The sequence below is a fragment of the Manacus vitellinus genome, unplaced genomic scaffold (genome assembly GCF_001715985.3).
Source record: "Manacus vitellinus isolate BGI_N305 unplaced genomic scaffold, ASM171598v3 scaffold_7_pilon, whole genome shotgun sequence".
In the NCBI taxonomy this organism is placed as follows: domain Eukaryota; kingdom Metazoa; phylum Chordata; class Aves; order Passeriformes; family Pipridae; genus Manacus; species Manacus vitellinus.
This window is the reverse complement of record NW_021940813.1, coordinates 25,208,683-25,230,692: the sequence shown is the minus strand read 5'-3', so window position 1 is coordinate 25,230,692 and position 22,010 is coordinate 25,208,683. Positions and strand designations below refer to the sequence as shown.

The window sequence follows — 22,010 nt, the reverse complement described above, 5'->3', positions numbered from 1 at the left end:
GTGAATGATGTTCGGGCAGCATGTGAGTAGGTAATGAATCATAGAACCACATAAAGGTTTGGGTTGGAAGGGACCTTAAAGACCATCTAGTTCCAACCCCCCTGGCATGGACAGAGACATCTCCCGTTAGACCAGGTTGCTCAGGGCACGTCTCTGAATATCTGCAGTGGAGAGACAAATGTGCTCCACAAGTGCAGTAACTCCTGATTAAACAGGATCACTTTGTGTTGAGAGGGACCGGTGTTCAGCTGATTGCCATTTAATTAAAAAGCTTAGCTGCTGTCGGTATTGTTTGTGCAGGGGTATTTGATACACCTGTATATATATTTAATCGGTGACCAGCAAGTAGATAAAAAGGCCTGCTGGTAACACTTTCAAGTTACAAAGTAATTTAGGATAATAAGGGCTGAAGAACTGTTCGTGACTGAACTAAACCAAACTATGCAGTAACAGAAGATAGATGCAGTAAGGAAATGAAAGGTAATACCGGAAGGAGCAATTTGAACTGTTTATATTGGTTACTTCTAGATTAACTTTATCCATTAGGGGTGAAGGCCTGGTGCCCGTGTGGGTAGTTCTTTATGCAGCAGTCAGGAGTACATGTGCTTAAGGTGTGGAGGGAAGGACAAAGAGAATAAGACTGAAAATACTCTAATGCTCAATTTCATTCTCAGTTTGAATAGTTTGTGTTGCTTTAGTTATCCTATATCAAAGGTATGATTATGACAGTAACTTGGTTTTTCTGGCCAGGCACATGCCTGAGTTTGAGCTGAAAACGATTTGTATTGTAAATGAGGAAATGATCTCAAAGGACGAGTCACTGTAGAAGGTAGGGCTGGAAGGGGCCTTGAGGGATCATTTGTCTGCTCCTCTTGCCACCAGAGATGGGATCAGTACAGGATAGCCTATAGCTATATACAGATTTTCTAGCTGTCTGTGAACCAAAGGATATGAAGGGAACTAATGGGAGACAGGGCCCAGAAAACTTAGACACTCTTCTTTCCAGTGGGTGTAGTTAACTTGTGAAACTGTTTGGTGAAGATATTCAGGATACTAAGCATTTGTGTGAATACAAAAAGCAAGTTGAGAAACTCAGAAGAAGATTCCACTGAGGATCATTAAAAACAAGATATCAGCATGTCTGAACTGCAGATTGCTGGAAACTAGGCAAGTGCCTTGGGAAAATTATCACTGCCTGTTTATCCTGTCTTTGTGCTCTGATACAGACTACTGTGGAGGACAGGGTAGTAAGTTGATGTATCCCTGTTCTGACCTTCTGTAAGAATTTCTTACATCAAAAACTTATCTGTCCTTACTGTTCAGAAACTTTTTTGGGGTGCTTGCCCTGAAAATCCCTCACAGTAGTTTTAGTTCATTACTTCTTGTCTCTCTTAATGGGGGAGGAAATTTTAATTTCTTGGTTTTGGTTTTTTTTTTTTTATTTTAAAGTGTCTTGCACTGAGAGAAGAAATGGAAGGGAAACTTTATAATTCCAGTTCCCTTAGCCTTGACTGAGCAAGGGGTTTAGTTTTCTACTCTTCCAATAAGCAAACTGCAGAGATTTAGTACAATTTATAAAGAAAAAAGTATCTAGCTTAGTTACTATCAGTCGATTCTGAAGTAATTTAATATTTGTTGTCAGCAGAAGGGTTCAGAGTGCCATACATCCTGTTGAATTTGATTAGGTTGAGTACTTTATCTAAATCACTGTAGATGGTATATATGCTGATATCAGAAAGAGATATTTCTTTGATGGCAGTCTTTCAGAACTGCATGCTTGAAATGGAGAAGCCTTTTTTGCAGTTGTTAACCAAGCTAGAGTTGAAAAGCCTATTACTACTTGAAAACTTGTGCCTCAAAACAGTCAGATATAAATTCTCTTCCCCATTATGCACATCCGATACTTGCCATATATCTATATATTTAGAGCTATTTTGTTTCACCAGTGTACCAGAAAACTTAATATGTGGGTTTGGTCTAACACGCACATAAAGTAAGTCTTCTGGAGGGGTGAGATACAGTTTTATAGTTGCCTGTCAAAGGACTTAATTTTGAAAAAAAAAGTTTCTTCTGATGAAACACTTTGTGAAATTTGATATAAAAAGGAATATAAAATCACTTATGCATATGTGCATACTTGTGATACTTTCTAATGTGTTTTGCAAAATGCTTCTGAAACATAAACTTGATACTGGTCCAAATAATTAGTTTGTAGGCCAACTGAAATCTGAGATTATATAAATGTTTTTTTAAGTAAAGCAATTAAAACACATTTTTGTGAAACAGCACACTAAAAATGCAACACTTGCCTATTGAGCAAAAAGCAATTTTTTAGAAACTGGGATGGATGGCTCTGAGCATTTATATTCTGTATGATTGCTACATAATACGTTTTTCTTGTACAAGTGATCAGAGGACTGTTGTTGGTGTCTTGCATGTCTACTGAGTTCAGTAACACTGGCTGTGCCAGTAATTGGAACATTGGACAGCTTTAGACCAATTGGAACAACTTTAGTCCTGCGTGCTGATGTGGTTATACAGCTCCACATCTCTTACTGAAGTCCTATCCTGGAGATAGCTTTTTAGTGTGAATTTGTTTGTGCACTGTGTGGTTTTGGAAAAGGAGGTGGTTGAAGTCTGCCAGCTTAGAGCATGGAAGAATCATGAAAATGGTGTGACCATGTGTCTGCCACATCACGTAGCGTTGTCTTCTATCTCTGTAACTGTGTCTTGTTGTAAAACAGACAACTTTGGCTCTTGAATTTAAATCTCCTGACTTTGATTCACTTCTCATTCTTAAAGTACGGGAAGCTTGTTTCCTCTATTAGTGATATGTATGGGTTTTATATCCATATAGCTCTGGTGAAGCAAAATGAACAGAATGAATAAACAGACAGAGCCTGTTTTTGGTGGAAGAGCGTATTATTTCAGGAGTACTGTTAATAAGCATTATCATTATTATTATTTTAAAAATGGTGAGGCTGCTGTCTGCAGTAATGCTTTATGAAATGTGTAAGAAGTGAATGCAAACCTCTGTGATTTCCTCTACAAAGTAGAGGAGCACGCTTTCTTATATGACTGAAATGCCAGAAGCATTTAGCTGTGCTTTGCAGTTCCTGCCTGTGCCACCCATGAAATAGTGCTCTTATCCCAGAAGAGGTACCCAATACAATAGATATTAATTTGCATAAAGAGGCTGTTTTCTAATTATGAACAGTTTGTGTGTCCAGGGATTTTCGATTAGTGACGAATTGAAACTAGTGAAGAATATGAATAGCTTGAGGGAAGGAGGACAAAAATGAGAAAATTACAATAGAAATTGACAGGAATAAGATGAACACAATCTTTTTTAAAGTATTCTGTTTAAAGCATGCCAAGAAAGCTATTTTGGACCAAGTAATAAGGAATCATATGTTCATTAACAAGAATTACAAATAATTAGTTACTATTTAGACAAGTAAGACAGAAGATGAATTGAATTCTTTCCTGAGGAGTGACGAGGAGAGAAGAATAGGGAATATGTGTAGATACCTCTGCTTTTTTTTATTGCTTTATAAGGAAATCATCAGAGCCTTGCCTGTGGAAAATGTGTATTTTTAAAATTTTGATTATTTTTCTTTTAATTCTGAATATGTCAGTGTAACCTCACAGAAAACATGAATATTAAAAAGAAAAGAAAAAGGGACAAACTAGGATTAGCATTACATATGATATATATATATATATATATATATATATATATAAACTGTGGAGATAATGAAGCAGCAGCAGGCTCTTCAGCATCAAATTCTGCCTTGGACCTGTTCTTAAATCTTTTGTGGCAGAAGTTTCGGTTAGTTTCCTGAGGTGCATACCTTGGGGGACAAATCTTTATCTCTGTCAGATTATAAAAGCATAGAGGGTCAGTTCTTTCTGACTTATGTGACCTTATTCAAAGATTAGTTTACCTTCTGTATCAAACCTGATTGAATTTATAGGACCCATCCTGCGGCCCAGGCATGTGTTATATACAGGTTTAAGGCAGGATATTGTAGTCTTAATTTCAAATTGAAATTTCAAGTGGGGTTGTTAGATTTTGTTTATTGAAGACTGAGACAGTCATAGATGGGTAAATTAATCATGAATAGCTTTACATATGTGCAGCAAATTGGATTAGTTGGATCAGTCCATCCTGGGTTGCCAGATGTTCAAAATACCAACTGGGCTCTGTGAAAGTACAGAGAAGAGCTGTGTTTCATTTCCTGTTCATGTAGGACTTGACCATGTAATGCAGAACACCAAAAGCTTCTTGTCACAGGAAAAGTTCCTGTAACCTGACTGCATTACTAACAGAAGGTGGAAGTTTGATCTGCTTTTGTGTTTGTCTTGCAAATATATCCATGTAATCTTGTTTTGATGAGACTTGTGGTTATAAGTGGGTTTTGAGATTACTGTCATATTTGTGTTAGTTACAGGAAGGTAGCAAGTATTTTATTCTATTCTTATTAGCTTAACTCAGAATGGTGAAATCCATCAAAATGCTCAGCATGTCTAAATTGTGATCTGGAGAAGACAATTCTCATGACTTGGAGGACATTTAATAATTTCAAATACTACATTTATTTTATTCCCTGTAATCAGAACCCTAACTAGTTCACTTTGCTGTGTGTGTTTGGGTTTTAATGTTTGGCTGAAGGTATCATGGAATCACAGAATATGCCAAATTGGAAGAGACCCACAAGGATTATCAAGTCCAACTCCTGGCCCCGCACAGGACCATCCTCAAGAGTAACACCATGTGTCTGAGAGTATCATCCAAATGCTCCTTGAACTCTCTCAGCCTATGTACTGTGACCACTTCCCTGGAGAACCTGTTCCAGTACCCAACCACCCTCTGGGTGGAAAAACTTCTTTCTAATATCCAACCTAAACCTCCCCTGACACAGCTTCAGGCCATTCCCTCAGGTCCTGTCACTGGTCACCACAGAAGAGAGATCAGTGCCTGCCCCTCTTCTTCACCTCACAAGGAAGTTGTAGACTGCAATGAGGTCTCCCCTCAGTCTCCTTTTCTCCAGACTGAACAGACCAAGTGTCCTCAGCCGCTCCTCATACGGCTTCCTCTCAAGGCACTTGGCAAGTAGACTGAGGTGGCAGCTCCAGGAGCAGCAGGGGCAGTTGAATAATTTACTCAAAGAAATTAAGGTAAAGAGAGGGCTCCCCTCTACTTTCTTGCTCTCAGTTGTGTGTTTCAGCCACCTTCTTGTGCCAGCTTTGTCAGTTCTCAGAGCCCTCTCTGAACTGCTCAGACTTACCAGCTCAGCTGAGAGCTGCCCACTTCTTGGGATGAAGCAGAAGTTAGTGTTCTGCCACATGTAGGGAGCTGAACTGGCTTGCAGAGGAGTCCAAGTGCCAGAGCTCGCACAGGGCAAGTGAAGAGAGTGGAGGAAAGAATGCTGGCAGGGGTGGACTGTAAGATGGGCTCTCTCTGCCTTGTGAAACTGTACTGTCTGCTCACAAAGCAGATTTTGAAAGGGCGGGAGTGAAGCATTTCAGGGTACTATCTGATGAACAGAACTGGGCATTTTTCTGAATCAGAAGTGATTCTTTTTCTGTCTCTGCTTTTCTGTCCCACACTGCCTTCTTTCTTGTGATTCCCTCCCTCCCCCGCCCACAGAAGACCACACAAATAATCAGTTCTCATTCAGTTTGTGAAATAATTAAGCTGTAGAGGACTTTAATACTAATGTTGGCGAGCCAAAATAGTGCATAATATTGGCACTTGGCCAGAATTGGGACATTACAGCTCTGTCAGTGAAGCTCCTGTTTTCTGACAGAGAGCTCGATTGAAATTAGTCATCTTAACTACTGATTGTCTTGGAAGAAGTAAGACCAAACCTGCATCCTGCGAAGATCTGAAGATAACTGTCCCCTGAGTTTTGGCTTCTGAGCTGGTAGAGTGCTCGGTAGTATGTGCTGGAAAGAACTGCCCTACTAGTTTTTCTAATTATTCTACTTGAGACAGTGAAGTAGTTTAAGAACCATTCTGGCATTGCCAGTAGGAAAGGAACACTCCATGGCCTTTCCAGAGCCTTTAGCAGTATTTGGTCAGTGGCTTCTGAAATACCACTAGGGAGCTGCCCCACATATTCTTTTCATACTTTGTTGTGGGAGGCCTTTAGGTGAAAGCAAAACCTGCATATTTGCTGATGGATTTTTGTTTTCTTTTAAGACTGGATCTGTTGATCAGTGCTGTGCTTTGCTTTTGCGAATGTTCCTGACATTGGATACTACATTTGTTTCCATCAGAAAAATCTGAACTAATTGTAATGTGTGAAAATGTGCAATTTTTAGAATATTTTTATCTGTTTATGGACATTAAACTGTTGGAAGAAAATGGTTTAATGAGTAACGCTGCTTTTCCTCACTTATTACTGTAATGTGTTCAATCTTGTTATAGGTATGAATAGCTTGTTATATTCATTTATTCATTTTATTTAGAGCTCACTATGCCAGAAATGTAAAATAAGTCTCACTGTTGTTTTATTTATTTTTTCAGATGTTAAGACTGATCTATACCACTACAGCAGTGCAGAGAAAAAATGTAGGAGCCTCAGGACCTGAAAAGTACACGGAGGCATTTATTAAAAAACAGATTGAAGAGTTCAACCTAGGAAAGAGACATTTAGCCAACATGATGGGAGAAGATCCAGAAACTTTTACCCAAGAGGATATTGATGTAAGTACAGATGCTCTGTTGGAGAAGTAATTTACTGTAGAGTTTCAGATATTGAAAGCACTTCACTCCAGCATGAGCCCCTCAGCTCTCCGTGAATTTTAATCAAACTGTCAGAATAAGGAAGAATGCTGCTATACATTGCAACTGTGACTGTGAATAGAAATTCTACCGCTACTACCATGTGAGGTCAGACATCACAGTATAGAACTGTATGCTATATCTTGCTAAAGCACATGAGGTTCTTTTTAAAAGTACTAATGGATAATCCCTTTGATCTGAGGTTATAAGAGGCACTGTAGAGGTTTATGTAGCATTTCAAAACATTTACCCACAATTTGACCTGCTGTGTATATTTAGAGTTTTCTTGTGTGATATGGTGGGTGCTGGTAATGTAAATTAAGTTTTATAGGGTATTTCACAACCAACACACTGTTTAAGCTTAAGGTTTTGAATATAGACATGAATTTAAGCTCATATCGGTATCTACAAACATACTATTTTATTGTCATTCCCTCTCATGACTGGCAGATGGGTGGCCTCCTCTTTCTCTCTGTCATTTAGCTGCATGTAAAGATATGCTCCCTATCACTCAGAAAAATGTTTTGTGGCATAGATCTTTTTCTTTTATGTCCTACCTGGTCTTCACTTCTGTCATTTCTGTCTTATCACACATCAGAGGTAGGGAAGAGAAATGTAATTTGGTGACATTCACTCTTCGGTGAAGCTGCATGAAGTCTTGTGGCTGAAGTTTTCTTTGCACAGCAACAATACTACTACTATTAGCCATGGCAGCTCAGTGTATCAGCAGGGCCCTTAGGACAGGTGTAGTATTGTGGCAAGTGCAAAGAGAGAGGTGTCCATGGTTTAGTTTTTTTTAGGGTGAGGAGGCCGTTTGTTATCTCTCTCAGTGGCAAAAATCTATCTCCACAGCTGTGTCCATGTAAAAGGTCTTGACAGTGTACTTACTCCAAGAAAGAACTACATCTGTACATGGTGAGACAGGCTGATTTCAAACATGTTTGAGTGGCTTCAACACTAAGTTCTGAAAACTACTCTGAAAATAGGCAGCAAGGCAGAGAGACACAGAGTTAGTGGCTTGTTGAGAAAAAGACTGAAAAGAGACTTGAGTTTTATCAGGTGTCTGAAAATCCATAAGGGAAGCTTGATTTCAAGTCACAAATCCCTAGGAAATTAAGCTTAAGGAGTACAAAGCTATGCACTGATACTGTGTCTACTTTCGTTCAGAGTTGTAGGTATTGTTCTGCTCTTCTACAAACAAGTGCAGGGCAGAGACCCTGCCAGTCTCAGTGCAGAGTGGATAAGGTCAACAGTCAAAATATTCATCGAGGTCAGCAGTAATAGCAGGATGTTTCCTTCACTGGGTTTTTTATTTCTGTACAAACTATAGAATTTTCTTCTCATGTATTTTTCAGAAGTTTTTTCTTACCTTTAACGACCTTTGTCTTTTTGAGTTACTTTCTTATAAAGTAAGCATGCCCAGACCTATCACCAGAATACCTCCCATGTTAATACAGTACAGTGATGATGCTGATAATTCAGTTTGTCTGAAAGGTTAATGGTAGGAGAATGCATTAGTCTGTAGTCTGGCATCCTTCCTTGATAGGGTCTAGGGAGAAGGCTTGTAGAAAGCAAGACTGCAAAAAATGCCAAATGACCATGTCTAAATAGTGGTTTCTTCTTTGTGAGTCCATAGCAATATGATCATTTGCACAAAAGTAACTGAACTCCACCATTAATAAAAGCAGACTCACTCTGGAAATTAGATTTTACAAATGCAGTGAAGGTGACAAATATAGGACTGCTTTGCAGACTCTGTTAATGAAAAGATGGAGAAGTGGAGCCAAAAGAGTATTGTTTTGTTTGGTGATACCAAGTGTCTGCCCTACATGTTTGATTTCTCCATATTCTGTCAGGTGTTGGGAAATAATTAGTGTGTAATAGTGTCTGCTATGCATAATTAAATTTCTGTTATAAAAATATAAAAGCTCCTTAAGCACTGGCAGGAGAATTATCAAGCTTTACATTTTGAGCAGCCATAATTCTTTCTGATGAGTGCTTATATACCTCCATGTCTTCTGTTAATCAGTCTTTGCAGTGTATTTCAAAAGTAGACATCATAGGATTCTGTCCTTCACTGGAGTTTTAGGTATTGTGAAAGTTTTAAATGGGAAAATAAGTTGACTTACTCGCTAATCCTCTGGATGTTGTGGAAGCAGAATTGCCTCTTACTGATGCTTTTATTTAGGAATGAAAAGTTAAGCTGTGTATTACAACAGTATTTCTGGAGGAGAAAAAAAAAATCCAGCAAATTGATATATAACTCTGCACAAGTCTACCAATTGCTTTTTAATTGGTATTATAGACCTCACTCTGAAGCTAGGATGTTTTATTCTCCTATGTGTGAATATGTGCTATGAAGTTTTTCTAATTGATTTGCTTTGCCCATTCCATTTGATGTATCATTTTTCACAATATTTCATAATTTGTGCTCATTTCTAATGAACAGAGTCGTTAGGACAGGCATGTCTAAGTACAACTGACAGCTAACATTAGGTGCCAGATGCAGTTTATAAAGCTATGTAGAACTGCAGAGAACAGTTTAAATAAATTAGCACCTGTACATTAGTCTCACTTGCTGGTAATTTATAAGCGAATCAGTAGAGATGACATTTAGGTAAGTCATTGATCAAGTTAACAGCTGCATACCCACTGTCCAGCTGGGATACCTAATTAATAGAGATTGCAGTCCTGACCTAGTGCTTTTCCCTGTTTGAGTCTGTAATCCTTTTATTTTGTGATTTAACTTTAACTTACAGTTGTAGTAAACAGCCCACAGTCATTTTCTGCTGTCAGTTCTGTGATATTCCACTTTAAAGCCCAGAAATCTAAGTAAGATTAATACAAGAAGAGCATCTTAAGCTTCATGACCTATTTATATGCCAGTATTTTTATTATTCATTTTTATGCAGTCACTAAATACTCTCCCAGATATGAGCTCATCATAAAGCAATACTCTTTCCCCATAAGAGTTAGTAAAACTCAAAAGCTAAAGATCTATGTTCATTTTCTCTTGTTGTCTTATGACCTAATAGATTGTTGTCAAGCAGATGGAATAATTTGAATATAAAATAAAGGTTTTCTCCACTAGCATATATACTGTTGGAAAAGTACCAGTAAGATTGTTAACTATGACAATGTTAAATATGGAAAGACTTAATTCCTCATAAGGTGTAGTTTCTTTCAAAACATTAAGACTTCTTTAATGAAAAATAAGTTCAATTGCTTTTACAAGTGGCTCAGCACATCTCATTTCTAAATAATGTTCAAATTTTAGTAATGCAGAATGCTAGAAATGAGTCAATATTGGCATATGTGAAATGTCAGAAATGTTATTCAGAACAAAATGCATTTCTGAACTTCCTGTTGTCTGCAAGAAGAGTATCTTGTCCAGCATTATTGTCCTTACAAGAAATAATTTATTTTGTATTGTTTTTTAAATAGTTGAAGATAGCATGCTTTTTTCAACTCTTTTTTGATTTTTTCCCCCAGTGGAACCAAACTCTGCATCAGTATTTTCTTACTTCTGCATCAATCTGAGATGATGACTGCTGTACTTTTTTTTTAAAATTCTTTGTAATAATGTTCTGTGTTTTGAAAAGTTGAAATGAAGATGGAAATAATGTCTGTTTCTTTCAGCAGGCTTTTGGCTTTTTTTTTTTTTTTTGCTCTGCAAACTAGACAAGACAATTTTGTTTTGAAAATTATTAGATCATATAAAAATAATGTAATATTAAAAGAAGGTGGGTTTTTCATATAAGGCTAGTGGATTGCTTTGTTTGTTTCTTTTTTTTTTTCCCCCAAAAGATGCAGCTAAAATGGTATATCACTTTGAACTTGAAACTTCTTTCTGTCCAAGCTAAAATTCAGCTTTAGATAAAGTGACAATGATTAGGTTGGTTTCAATAAATTTTAATAGATTCTTTTGTTGTTGTTGTTGTTAACCTTTGCTGTCTTGTTAAATAAAACACTCCCTATATCAGAGGTAGCATTTTGTGTCCCATTATTGTTTCATTTGGGTTTACCCCAAATATTCTGAATTTTGGATGCTGAAAACTGTTGAAGAATACTGCTAGCGTGGTTTGAAGGAAAACAGCTGTTCCAGAAAATATCTTGGTCTGAGAAATGATGAAGTACAGTGACTAAATGATGTGATTCAAGAGGCACGGTTTAAGAAGGGAAGTGGCTCTCATGATCAAGTTGAGGAGTAGAAGAAGCTGAAACAGCTTTTGCTCAGGTGTTTCATTAAAATGTTACGGCATAAAGTGTCACTTCTCTCTTCAGTGTTTTGATGATTAAAGTTTTGTATGTATTTAAAAAGGAATGAGCTGAATTCTTGAGCCCTCTGCCAAAAAGGATGCTGCTGCAAAGGAGCCCCAGGGGGAGGTTTTTATTTTTTTCGTTTTTTTAAAAAAAATTTCCCCCCCCTTATTCTTTCTTTGTTTTCTATAAAATACTTTTCCTCAATGGGTGTTATTTAGATGACTATCTTTGCACATGACTTGAGCAGTGAGAATTGGGGGATGATTTGTGTTGTAGCTTCAACAAAAGTGTGGAAAGACCCCTGGGCAAGATCAATTTAAGAACTGAACTGCAGTCTGTTTTCTCTAACCCAGTATGACACAGTCAATTCTCTTTGACTCAGTCAACTCTGTTGAATTTTTAATTTCTCAAGACATTATCAAAAAAGGGAACAGTAACTCTTACCTAGCTGAACTTGTTTGATTCAGAGTTAGTCTCTGACATTTGAGAAAGTGAGTGAACAAAATTTCTTGGCTTGTAGATTGGTAGGAGGAGAAGGAGGATCAGGCATCAGCATGTGCAACAAGCACAGGGAAGAGGGAAGGTGAAGGTGTGGCAGTTACACTGAATTTGCACAACATGCCACATGCAGTGCTAGACAGATTACTTAATAAAATGGTTTGCATGTTTGAAGGACTGCCAGATATGCTTTTTGTTTTGTTTTTCTTTTTTAATGGGAATGGAAGATTGTTCTCATTATTGCAAGTGAAAGACATTTTGATGCTGTGGGCAGTATATTGGCTCATCTGGTCCCTCAACCACTGATAATACAACAGAATTCCTTTTAATTTGCTACAGGAATGTTAAGTTTACCAATGCAGTTTAAGAAATGTCTGATGTAAACTATCTTGTTACTAACATATATTCATTATGATCTGCTTTTTTAAAGGTGTGACTGCTGGACATTTTCTTTTTCTTTGTGTGAATTAACAGTAAAGTTTAAAAACAAAGGCTTTCAAATCCTAAAAGGAGATGGCTAACATTTTTTAGTAACTCATAGCAGCAGCAGACTGTACCCATTCCACCTTTTTCAAGTAATTTATGTAATTATTTTTGGAAACAACATTATGTCACTAGGTACCAGGATTTTGAATTGTGATTCTGCTGAAAATAATTATGGATGTTTCATTTTTAGAAAACTCTGGTTTATTTAGCTGTGAAATAACAGCCCAGAACCCATGGGGTGAATGTGTCTTATATAGCTGACATGATGCCCTGAAGAAAGTGGTTCTTGGTCATCATATTCAGCACAAGAGTTTCTTTAATCTAGAGTTCAAGTCTATATAAACCCTAGAAAGAAGGATATGGGCCAGGACCCTTAAGCTGAAAACCACTTCTGGAATGGAAAACTGCAGTTAAATCTAAAAGGTTTCTTGGGACCTTTACTGCTAATATTTACTCTTTGATTATAAAGTTTTAAGAGGGACATTCACCTGCTTTTTGTTTTAGGAAAATGCAGAATGTATGGCTAATTCTCTGCGGAATTTTGGTTTGTGACATGAAGATTCCTTGGAAGGAAACCTGAGTTCCAAATCTGAAGACACTGTCAAAAGATTTCAGGGAAATAATTTCATGGTTATATGCTTCAGCTGCAGTTTGGAGAGACTAATTCTAATGTAATTCCTAAGACTGATCCACCATCTTTTTTTATTGCTAGTACACATGGGTGTTAAGAATTACAGGGGGGTTTTTTAATACTTTTCTACAAAACTGAAACATTTACATAGATAAAATCAGCTTCTGTAGATAAAGTTCCCAAGAGGCAGCCTGACTTGCTATGTAGGTGCTAAAAATACAGTCTGAGGAGCCAGCTATGTAAAATTGAGAAGAAACTTCTGATTAAAGTGGAATTGGAGTCTGTTGCATCCCAGGATCCTTGATTACATTTCCATAAAAGGGAAAAGGCAGGAAGACTCTATTTCTTTCCATTTTGGAAAAACAAAAAGCAAATTTATAAAATGAACTATTATTCTTTGGTTAATTATTTTGTGTAGAGCTGAAAGTAGATGTTAGGATTTCTTAATGCAGGGTGTGCTTATGCCTCTAGTGTGAAAGACATGAGTATATACATCTAAAATAATAAAATAAAATAATAAAATAAACTTTCCAGAATTAGATAAAATAAAATAAATATTATATATATATATATATATATATATAAAGTAGATAATACAAAGTAGATAAAATAAAACAAATATAAAATAAACTTTCTAGAAGTAGAAGGTCTCAGATGGCAGCCACTTTCTTCATTATAGATGTCAAATCGTTATATTTGGCATTTATTGAGGTGTCATACTTACAGTAACTGTTTTGACTGAGATTCTGGAAATGCTTATATAAAGATTGTGTCTTAAGTACACACACACAGTCAGTCTCAGTATCCTGTAATAATTTCTTTTAATATATTATATAAGGTGTTTGTTTAACATCATTTGGCTCACAGCAGATTTCTCTATTGTCATCATAATTAATCCCCATTTGTTCGTAAATAGGTGTTCACCTACGGTGTGTATACATAAAATGCCCATTGACTAACAAATGGGAATACAGTAGTCACGAAGAGAAACAAAATCACCATTTTATAAAATCAAGTTAAGCCTTTTGTTTGCTTCAGAATTCTCAAAATTTCTGTTCAGAATGCCAGTAGGGGATTAATGAAAGTAATAGGTTAGGTCTTTTTACACTCCATGCATATTAAATCAGTTGAAGCACTGGCAAACCACTCCAAGTCAATGGAAAAAATTGTCAGGAAGTAATAGCCCTAAGGTAGCCTAACTAACAAAGAGCCATTCTTCTTGAGAGAAGATTTTAAACTCAGATTTTATTGTAATTCTACTTTTCTGTACTGTTTAATGGAAATATAAATGAGACCACTGCCAGAGGGGTTTATTTGGTTAGTCCATTTTACTGAACAAGCACAAGATTTCTATCTGAGGCTCTACTACCCACTGTCTGAAGTTGGCTACACTTGCCATACCCCTACATCTGGGGTTTTTTGATGGCTAGTTTTTTCTAGTTTTTAAAAACAAATGAAAATAAACAGCTCTCAGAAGTGCATATTTTTGCGTTATTAAATTCTGGTTTAGTTATATTGAAGAGGGAGAGTAAGATTATGTTGAACAGAAATGTGTGTCATTGGGCTTAACCTTGTAAGGTGCTTCACCCTACATTTTGCAAGAATGATTTGTATTATTGGTATGCTAACTTTATTTGCTGGAGGCAAATAACGTTCATTTTATACATCACATAAATAGTGGTAAATGTTGGTTTAGTAAAGGCAAAGTATATACCTTGTACATAGCAAAAACAATGGTAAACAATGAGCATGTAATGAATGTCATACATTTTTCTAAATTATTTTAGCAAACCTTTAGGTATCTAAGGAAAAGAAAGTGATTCACAGTTGTTTCCAAATGCAGTGATCAATGAAATGCTTATTTAGGCTATGTGAAATATCTTCTACTGCCACAGCAAACGCAGCTTTTTAGACTTAAGGAAAGCATGTCTGGAAACTGTAGAAACTGGGATTTTAAATGTGTAAAATTTGGCTTTTTCCTCTTGCTTTAAATAAAACTTCTATGCTTGGTCTGTCAGTAGGCACTGTTAACAAGCACTGATATTTTCAGAAAGATAAATAGATAAATGTTGCAACTTCCTCTAGGAGTCACAACATTTGATATTTTAGAGGAAAATAACTGTGTATAAAGGTGGTCTTTGCATTTGAGTAGTGCTGATAAGTTATGATAAATGCAGAAGAAAGTTTACTCATTCTGATGCAGTCGAGTACAGCCTTTAGAACGAGGTTTTACATTTATGAGGGTTCCAGAGGAAATTATCTGCTTTTCTATTCAGCACAGCACATATGTGGCATTATTTCTTACTGATTGGGTTACCTTTAGCTTTAACTGTACAAAGTTAACGCTATTTTTTCTTCATAAGAAAGTACCTAAGAAATGTTTTGATGATGATTTTGTGGAGAAAAAAAATCACATAGAAGATCTCTCTTCTTATTTTCAGAGAGCTATTGCCTATCTCTTTCCTTCTGGCTTATTCGATGGACATGCCAGACCCATGATGAAGGTAGGATTTCTTTGTTGCTTTTCTGAATAACAGTAGCATGATATTTTGAGTAATGTTTTACTTTTGCTGATATTTGTTTATTTATTTATTTATTGACAGCATCCTAGGGAAATTTTTCCAGAGCAGAGAAGTAAGTGTTCCTAGATATTTTTTTTATTATTTCTAAGTATTAGAATTGTTCTATATATATAATTTCTTATTTTTATGGATTTATTCTTTTCCCTGTTTTCTGATGACTGCCAAGACAAGAGCAGTAAAAGTCTAATCTAATATTCTGTGTTTTAGGATAAAAATTATTGCTGGATTCTGGAATACCAGTGGTCTTCTCAGAAATCGTGTTAACTGACTAAGATAAATGGGTTTCATTGTTTAAAAATAAACAATAACTAGGATGATGCTGAAGTCATGGGAAAACCTTTTCTTGGATTCAGTAGCTTTTTGTCAGAGCTGTCTATCACATCCATAAAATATTCATTAATACTATTTTAAACTAAAAGTTTTCCTAGTAACTTTGTTGCTCTAAAAGATTAGAAATGCAGCTTTGAAATTGCTAGTTGAGAGAACAGGGAGAGTGGAAACTCCCAATCAGGCCCTTGACCTGAAAGTCCTAACTCTGCATTTCTGTCCATACAGTCTTTGGTCTTGCTCCTGAGACACTGTATGAAGTACCAGTTGTCAGTGATATGCCAGTATGTTGGTCAGTTCACTAAAATTGACAAATTATTTTTACATAAAACATTTAAAAGATAATGTCAAAACCTGTTGTCCACTTTTAGCATTTAGTAATAACTAGTAGCACAGGTAGGAAATTCTATATTCACCGAGCTATAAACTGAAATTTATACTTCAAAATGTTCCCTGAACAATAATTTCAACAAAATATGCTTTCACAGTTGCATACATGGAAATTCACACAGTTCACTAGCAGTATATGTGGGTAAAAGTTCCCTGTATTCCTTCTGTTCTAGTAAGTTTAGCATCTTTACATTCAACTTCTGCTGTATTATATCTTAACGTTCCAATCCAATACATATCGGGCTTATCAGACAGGTTCTTAGAGTCTTACCTTTGCCTGTAGCTTATAGCTGGCTTCATTTGAACTTCACTGGATAAAATGACTGGGAGTTTCTCTACAGTTCAATTTGTAAAAAGGTTTTATTTTTGTCGTTTTTCTTTATTTGGAAGAGATCTTTGTCATGTAATGTAAGTCTGATTTTTTTTTTTCCTCCAAAGTTGAAATTTATTTGTCCTTAAATAACAGTTTGTAATGAATGCAAGTGGATGTGCTGAATTATATGGAATGCTTGTTTTCTTGCTGAACTAATTAGGTAAACTATAGGATAGGTGTTTGTATTTAAATATCCCAAATATAAATATCCCAAATAACATGAGCAAGTTCTAAAATCACCCGAGTTCTGCATATGGTGGTTGCCCACAAAAGACGATTATACTTAGTTTAGCTTAGACATATTATGCTAATAAAAAACTTGCTCTTTTTCAGAGCTGCTAATCTTTCATCTTTCACAATTATTATGTAGATTTCAGTTATCTCTCCTGTGTACTTCTTTCTACTCTAAAATGTATACTTCCATCTGTAATACCACCTATACAGTCTTTGAAAGTTTAAGCTGTACATGAGATATTCCCTTGTGTAAAACGATATTTAGAAATGTTACGTTAAATATTTGGTTATAATTACAGATGGAGATTAGCTTGACTAAATCATTAGATTTTCAGACAGATTGAAAACCCGTAAAATGTCTTTGTTCTCTGATATTTAAAAAGGTAATCAGTATTATGAGAGAGGTTTATAACTGCAGTTAAATATAAGGGATTTTTTTTAAGTGGTTGTGTATTGCTTCCTTGTCTAATCTTGCTTTCCATTAGAAATACAGTGGGGAGAAGATGGCCGACCATTTCACTTTCTCTTTTATACTGGCAAGCAGTCATATTATTCATTAATGCATGTAAGTATGTTATCTGTAATAAATAATGTCAGTTCCCAGTCAAGTATATGTTATTCTAGAGATGCCTGTCAGGAGCTCCTGAGTTTAGTTATGTTTTCACAGTAGGTCATAATATCACCACTGAAGTTAAATGCAATGTATATTTTTGTGTCACAATATCCATTATTATGAGCATTTTTATGTCACATTTAAGAGAACACACTGCATAATAGTTCTTGCTTTAATTTTTGGTTTATTTTACAGTTTTGGCGATGGACTGGGTTTGAATAGTCTGAACACTTTCTTGTAGGCTCTATCTGGTTGGTAGCATAAGCTTAGTAGTGAAGAATGTATACACAATAAAAATGGCTAGTTCTAGCAAAGTTCATTGTAGAATAAAAAATAGGATTTTCTTTCCTTGAAGGGCAAAACTATAGGAAATGTTATTTGTGCTGACATTTAGTGTGAAGAAAATTTGCATTTAAACTGCTTAATTGATTTTTCTAAGGTGGTTTCATTCATGCAAACTTAAGGCTTTTTCTGATTAGCATGGTTCCAGGAGTAAAGGATCTGCATCTTTTACCTTTATGAAAAAAACTGTATCTAATAGAACATCACTAGACCCTGAGTCTTAACATGGGTTATGAACAATTGTTTCATATCTGTGACCATCAGTGGCACAAGCATTATCTGCGTCTTTAGGAGAGTTTATAGAAAGACATTCATGTTTCTTACACATACTTACGGAAGACAAAAGCATTAATAATGTATGCAGATATATTTAATTGGAAATTCATGTCAGATTCTGTTTCCTTGTTAGATAGTCTTAAAAAGTTAGTTCTGTGGTTAGTCAGTTGTCAAAAAAACAAACTTCCTGTTCTCATATTAGGTGCACAGCTTTACTGAGTGTAGTGCTTTTATTAGAATTATCTGATACTTATTTGCGTTCTGTGTACTCGAAGGACAAAATCCCCACTTGTCAGGTACATTTGTTTCTTTGGGAGAATAAAAAATAAAAAACACTTCCCCCTCTTTTTTTTTTTTTCCTTTTTTTTTTTTTTGTTGTTGACCTTGGGCAAATGAGCTTCTTGCCCTGGCAGAAATGAAATGAATGATAAATGTAGAGTGTGTCTTTGCTGAGTAATGGAGCTGCAGCATAGGCTTTCCACAGAGGTTTTCTCCTGCACAGCCCGAGGCAGCCCGAGGACCCCTGCTGTTCATTTAAATAGGTATGTCAAATCTGCCTCGAAACGCCGCTGGTTTGATCTGTGGTAATATTTGTGAAGGTTCCATATGGACTTGAGCCCCCTGCAGTGCTAAGAAATAATGTACAACGCTTCATGGTGCAGACGCAAATTTTCTCTGAAAAGGGATGCAATGCTGCGTTTTAGCTGTCGGAGAGGATGATGGAGCTGACGCGCTAGGCCTGTCAACTTGTTACACGGATGGGTTGCACGCAGCAAGGCTGTGGAAAATCTGTGCCTTTTAACTTTTCTACTTAATCACGGTTGTAGCATTGCCTTTAGACTGTATGCTACATTAATTCTCTTCCTGCCTTCTGCCTTTCATCCCAAGTTTCACGGAAAAAAGTAAAGCATGCAGGTCTTGTAGAGGAGCCTTATCAAACAGCTGTCATCTGACAAGCCATTTGCATTTGTTTTGGCTGAAACAGAGCAACCCAAGGGCAAGATGTTTGTTGCATTCCATCATAATGAAGAAATTACAAATTTTACAAGGAGCACAAGTTTATTTTTAGCTCTTCCTAGCAGTTAGAAAGAGTATGTAAGCTTGCCTTGGAAGTCTCTGGAAGTATAGTTTGCATTTCGTTTCTAAGAGTGTGGCAACCACCTTCAAACAAATGAGCTTGACAAATGCATTTTTCATTAGTATACGATACTTGAATGTTCTTCAACTGTTTCAGAATATTTTCATTAAATAGACTTCTATAAACCTAAATCCATTAAGTGAGGTTTAACAGGGTTTTTTTAGTTGGCCAAACAAAAGCCAAAATCTGCATGAAATTCCCAACATTATTAGAATAATGTGTATTTAACAAAATGTATTTTTAAGTCTCAGAGCTAATTAATTTGGCTAGGAAAAAGAGTTGTATGTTAATACAGCCTAGTGTAAGTAATCAGTCCCATTGGAGGATGTCCTTTAAATTGTTATATTAAATCTAATAAACCAGATGAATGTAATACTTAGCTTAAACTTGTATGCCATTAATTACTACATACACCCCCTTGAAACTTGAATTTTATTAATTATTAGTCATAGTATTATTGTTTAGTTAATGCTAATAAAAATACTATCCACTTTACTGAAAATAAACTATGTATTTGTTTGTATTATAAGTGCCAATATACATGTTGTTATGCCTTCAATAGGAAATGAACTTTCATACGGGATATTTGTTATATGCATTATTGTCTTTGTTCCACTTGTTGAACAAAATTAAACTGTGGGGAAAAGAACAATTTATTTTTCTTCTAATACACAGAAGAATGTTTGTTGGATGAAACACCATTTCACAAACATTTGATAGTATACTTGATCATCATTTAACTTAAAAGTTTTTTAGAGTAATATGTTTTTGTAATGTGCAGAAAAAGACAAAATGGTCTTTTCATACAATTGTGTATAGCAAAATAGTAATTCCATGTAATCATGCTTTTTGTACTTTTTGAGACATCAGTGGTTGTAGATTGAAATAAATGCTTAAAAATTGAGCATTTTAACTCTTAAGTAAACCAAAACCTAAAAGCTGTTAAAGTATGTGATGAACTTAAAAACAGAAGAAACAAAAGTGCAAACTGAGGTAAAACATGGGCTTTGCAGCATATTTTAATCCAAATATTAATATAATCCTTTTCCCCATAAAAATCTCTCCCTCCAAGGTTTCATTTGCTAATTTCTTCCCTAATTTTTTATGCAGAATAAAATAATTGTTTATTATTTAACAAGAGAGTGTCCTTGAAGAGATCTGAAATTTGATCTCTCTATTAGAAAGGGAAGCATTTCAGAACATAGCCAATCTTGTAAAATCAGCTATTTTGATTGTGTAATAGCTGAGTTTACAAGACACACAGATGTGTACAGTCATGAATTGGACTATTGAATCCTCAAGTGATTAGTAAAATCTTCACCTGCCAGCTTTGAAAAAGCAAGTGTGTCTTCAGAAGCTTTCTTTAGATGTTGGGGAGTGAAGATTTGTCAGATAAATTATTGGGCATTACATGTGATTCCTGATTTTGCAAAGGCTCATCCACATACTTTACTTCACACGTGAGTGGTTCTTTCAGTCTATTGGCTTCATCTCTATACAGAGATTAGATACATGCATTAATTTTTTTTTTTTTTAGTACTTCAGACCAAAATTTTATTTCATAAGAGATGCAAGTCCACTTTCATTGCCAGAAATATGTAGGAAATTATATTTAGTGTTTCTCTTACACTTGGAATTATTTTAAAATGCTGCTTTTTAATGTTGTTTGACTTCATCTCCTGTGTAAAGGGTTCTTTGTCTGAATAGACATGATTGCTGTAATTTAACCAGAACAGTTTAAAGAGATCATTTTAATTCTTAAAATTGCACATTCTTAAGAACTTAAATGCGCTATGGAGTGTCAGTGTTCTTTGGGAACCTAGGGAGGGTCTTCAGGAAAATCTTACTGTTCCAGCTGTTGTAAAGGTTTATTTGTCATTGTAACTATGAATTTCTGTGGCTAAAAAGTAGTTGCTGGCAACCCATATCTCGTTTTATTTGCCTGTGTTTATCAGTAGTTTCCAAATATGACAAAATCTTTAAGTCTTCTTTAACTTGAGTCATGTTACCTGAAAGTACTTCACTTGCTGTTTGGAAGCAATTCTGACTGTAGTTAGTCTGTCCTAAGATGGTAACTGTGATTACCTCCCTGTGTCCTCTTTTAAAGGACTGTGATGTAATCGCGTTTTAGTTTTTTGCTGATAATTCCAGTACATCAATCTATATGCCAGAATGTGTTGGAGATGAGTGTTTGTGAGGAGGCAGACAGGAAACTGCTTGTGCCAGGTAGGATGGTGACACCCTTTGCCTTATAGAGGGTAAGAGGTAAGCCAAGAGGCTAACAGTAAAGTGAAGAACCTCCTTACACATTTGTAAGACCTAGTACCCCAGTACCTCTTCTGACACCAAAATGTCATCTTCATGCCTGGTTTGACTTCTTCCAAATGTGGAAATGCATGGAGCTCACAGGAATGAATCTCTAAGACTGTTCCAGCTGAGCTCTCCCCAGATAGCTGAGGGGCAGACACAGCTGTCCTTCCCCTTTTCTTCCCTCCCTTTACAGTCCCAAGCAGAAGTTCCATACTCATTCTTTTCCATATCTCAACTACAGATGCCTAAAAATTGCTTGATGCAGACACACCTCATGCCCTCTAACACAAACCATGTCTGTGCCATGTGTAGGCAATAATTTTTGCAACCTAATAGTCAGCTCTGGTTGTTAGTGACATAAATCTTGCCCACAGTAGTGATACCATATCTTGTTATCTTCGAGAACTAGTTATATTTGTGAGGTTTGGAAGTATTGAAAATATGATTTGTACTCTTTTATGTGGTGTTTCCTGCATTTGAGGATAAGAAGACTTTTTTAAAGTTGAAAATTTTTCCTATCTGATATTATCTCATGGAAAATAAAAGGTTTCTGAAAGACATACTACTATATGAGTTCTCATGCTGTTTCAAAAGTGGATTTTGTACTTCAAGATTTCTGACCGTGGAATTATTTAAAAAATACTTGTCATTAAAAATGTCACCAGTGACCTGCATCAAAAACTTCAGTGAATTGTCTCTATTTAAGTGCTTTCAGTGCAGCTCAGATAACAATCTGTTATTTGTTCATACACTT

The 22,010-nt window shown here is 35.9% G+C and overlaps 1 protein-coding gene across 2 annotated transcripts in view; it reads left to right on the top strand.

Moving 5' to 3' along the window:
- The window catches only part of MRPS9 (mitochondrial ribosomal protein S9), a 33,685-nt gene that overhangs the window by 637 nt on the left and 11,038 nt on the right, over nucleotides 1-22,010 (top strand). The window contains exons 1-5 of one of the 2 annotated variants that reach the window (XM_029964750.1): nucleotides 1,146-1,167; nucleotides 6,536-6,715; nucleotides 15,113-15,175; nucleotides 15,275-15,305; nucleotides 17,063-17,142. In XM_029964750.1, the coding sequence (XP_029820610.1) occupies nucleotides 6,536-6,715; nucleotides 15,113-15,175; nucleotides 15,275-15,305; nucleotides 17,063-17,142 (354 nt within the window). In that variant the 5' untranslated portion in view covers nucleotides 1,146-1,167. Of the gene's footprint in view, nucleotides 1-1,145; nucleotides 1,168-6,535; nucleotides 6,716-15,112; nucleotides 15,176-15,274; nucleotides 15,306-17,062; nucleotides 17,143-22,010 lie in introns of those variants that run through there. The other variant, XM_018084246.2, reaches the window with a different exon arrangement.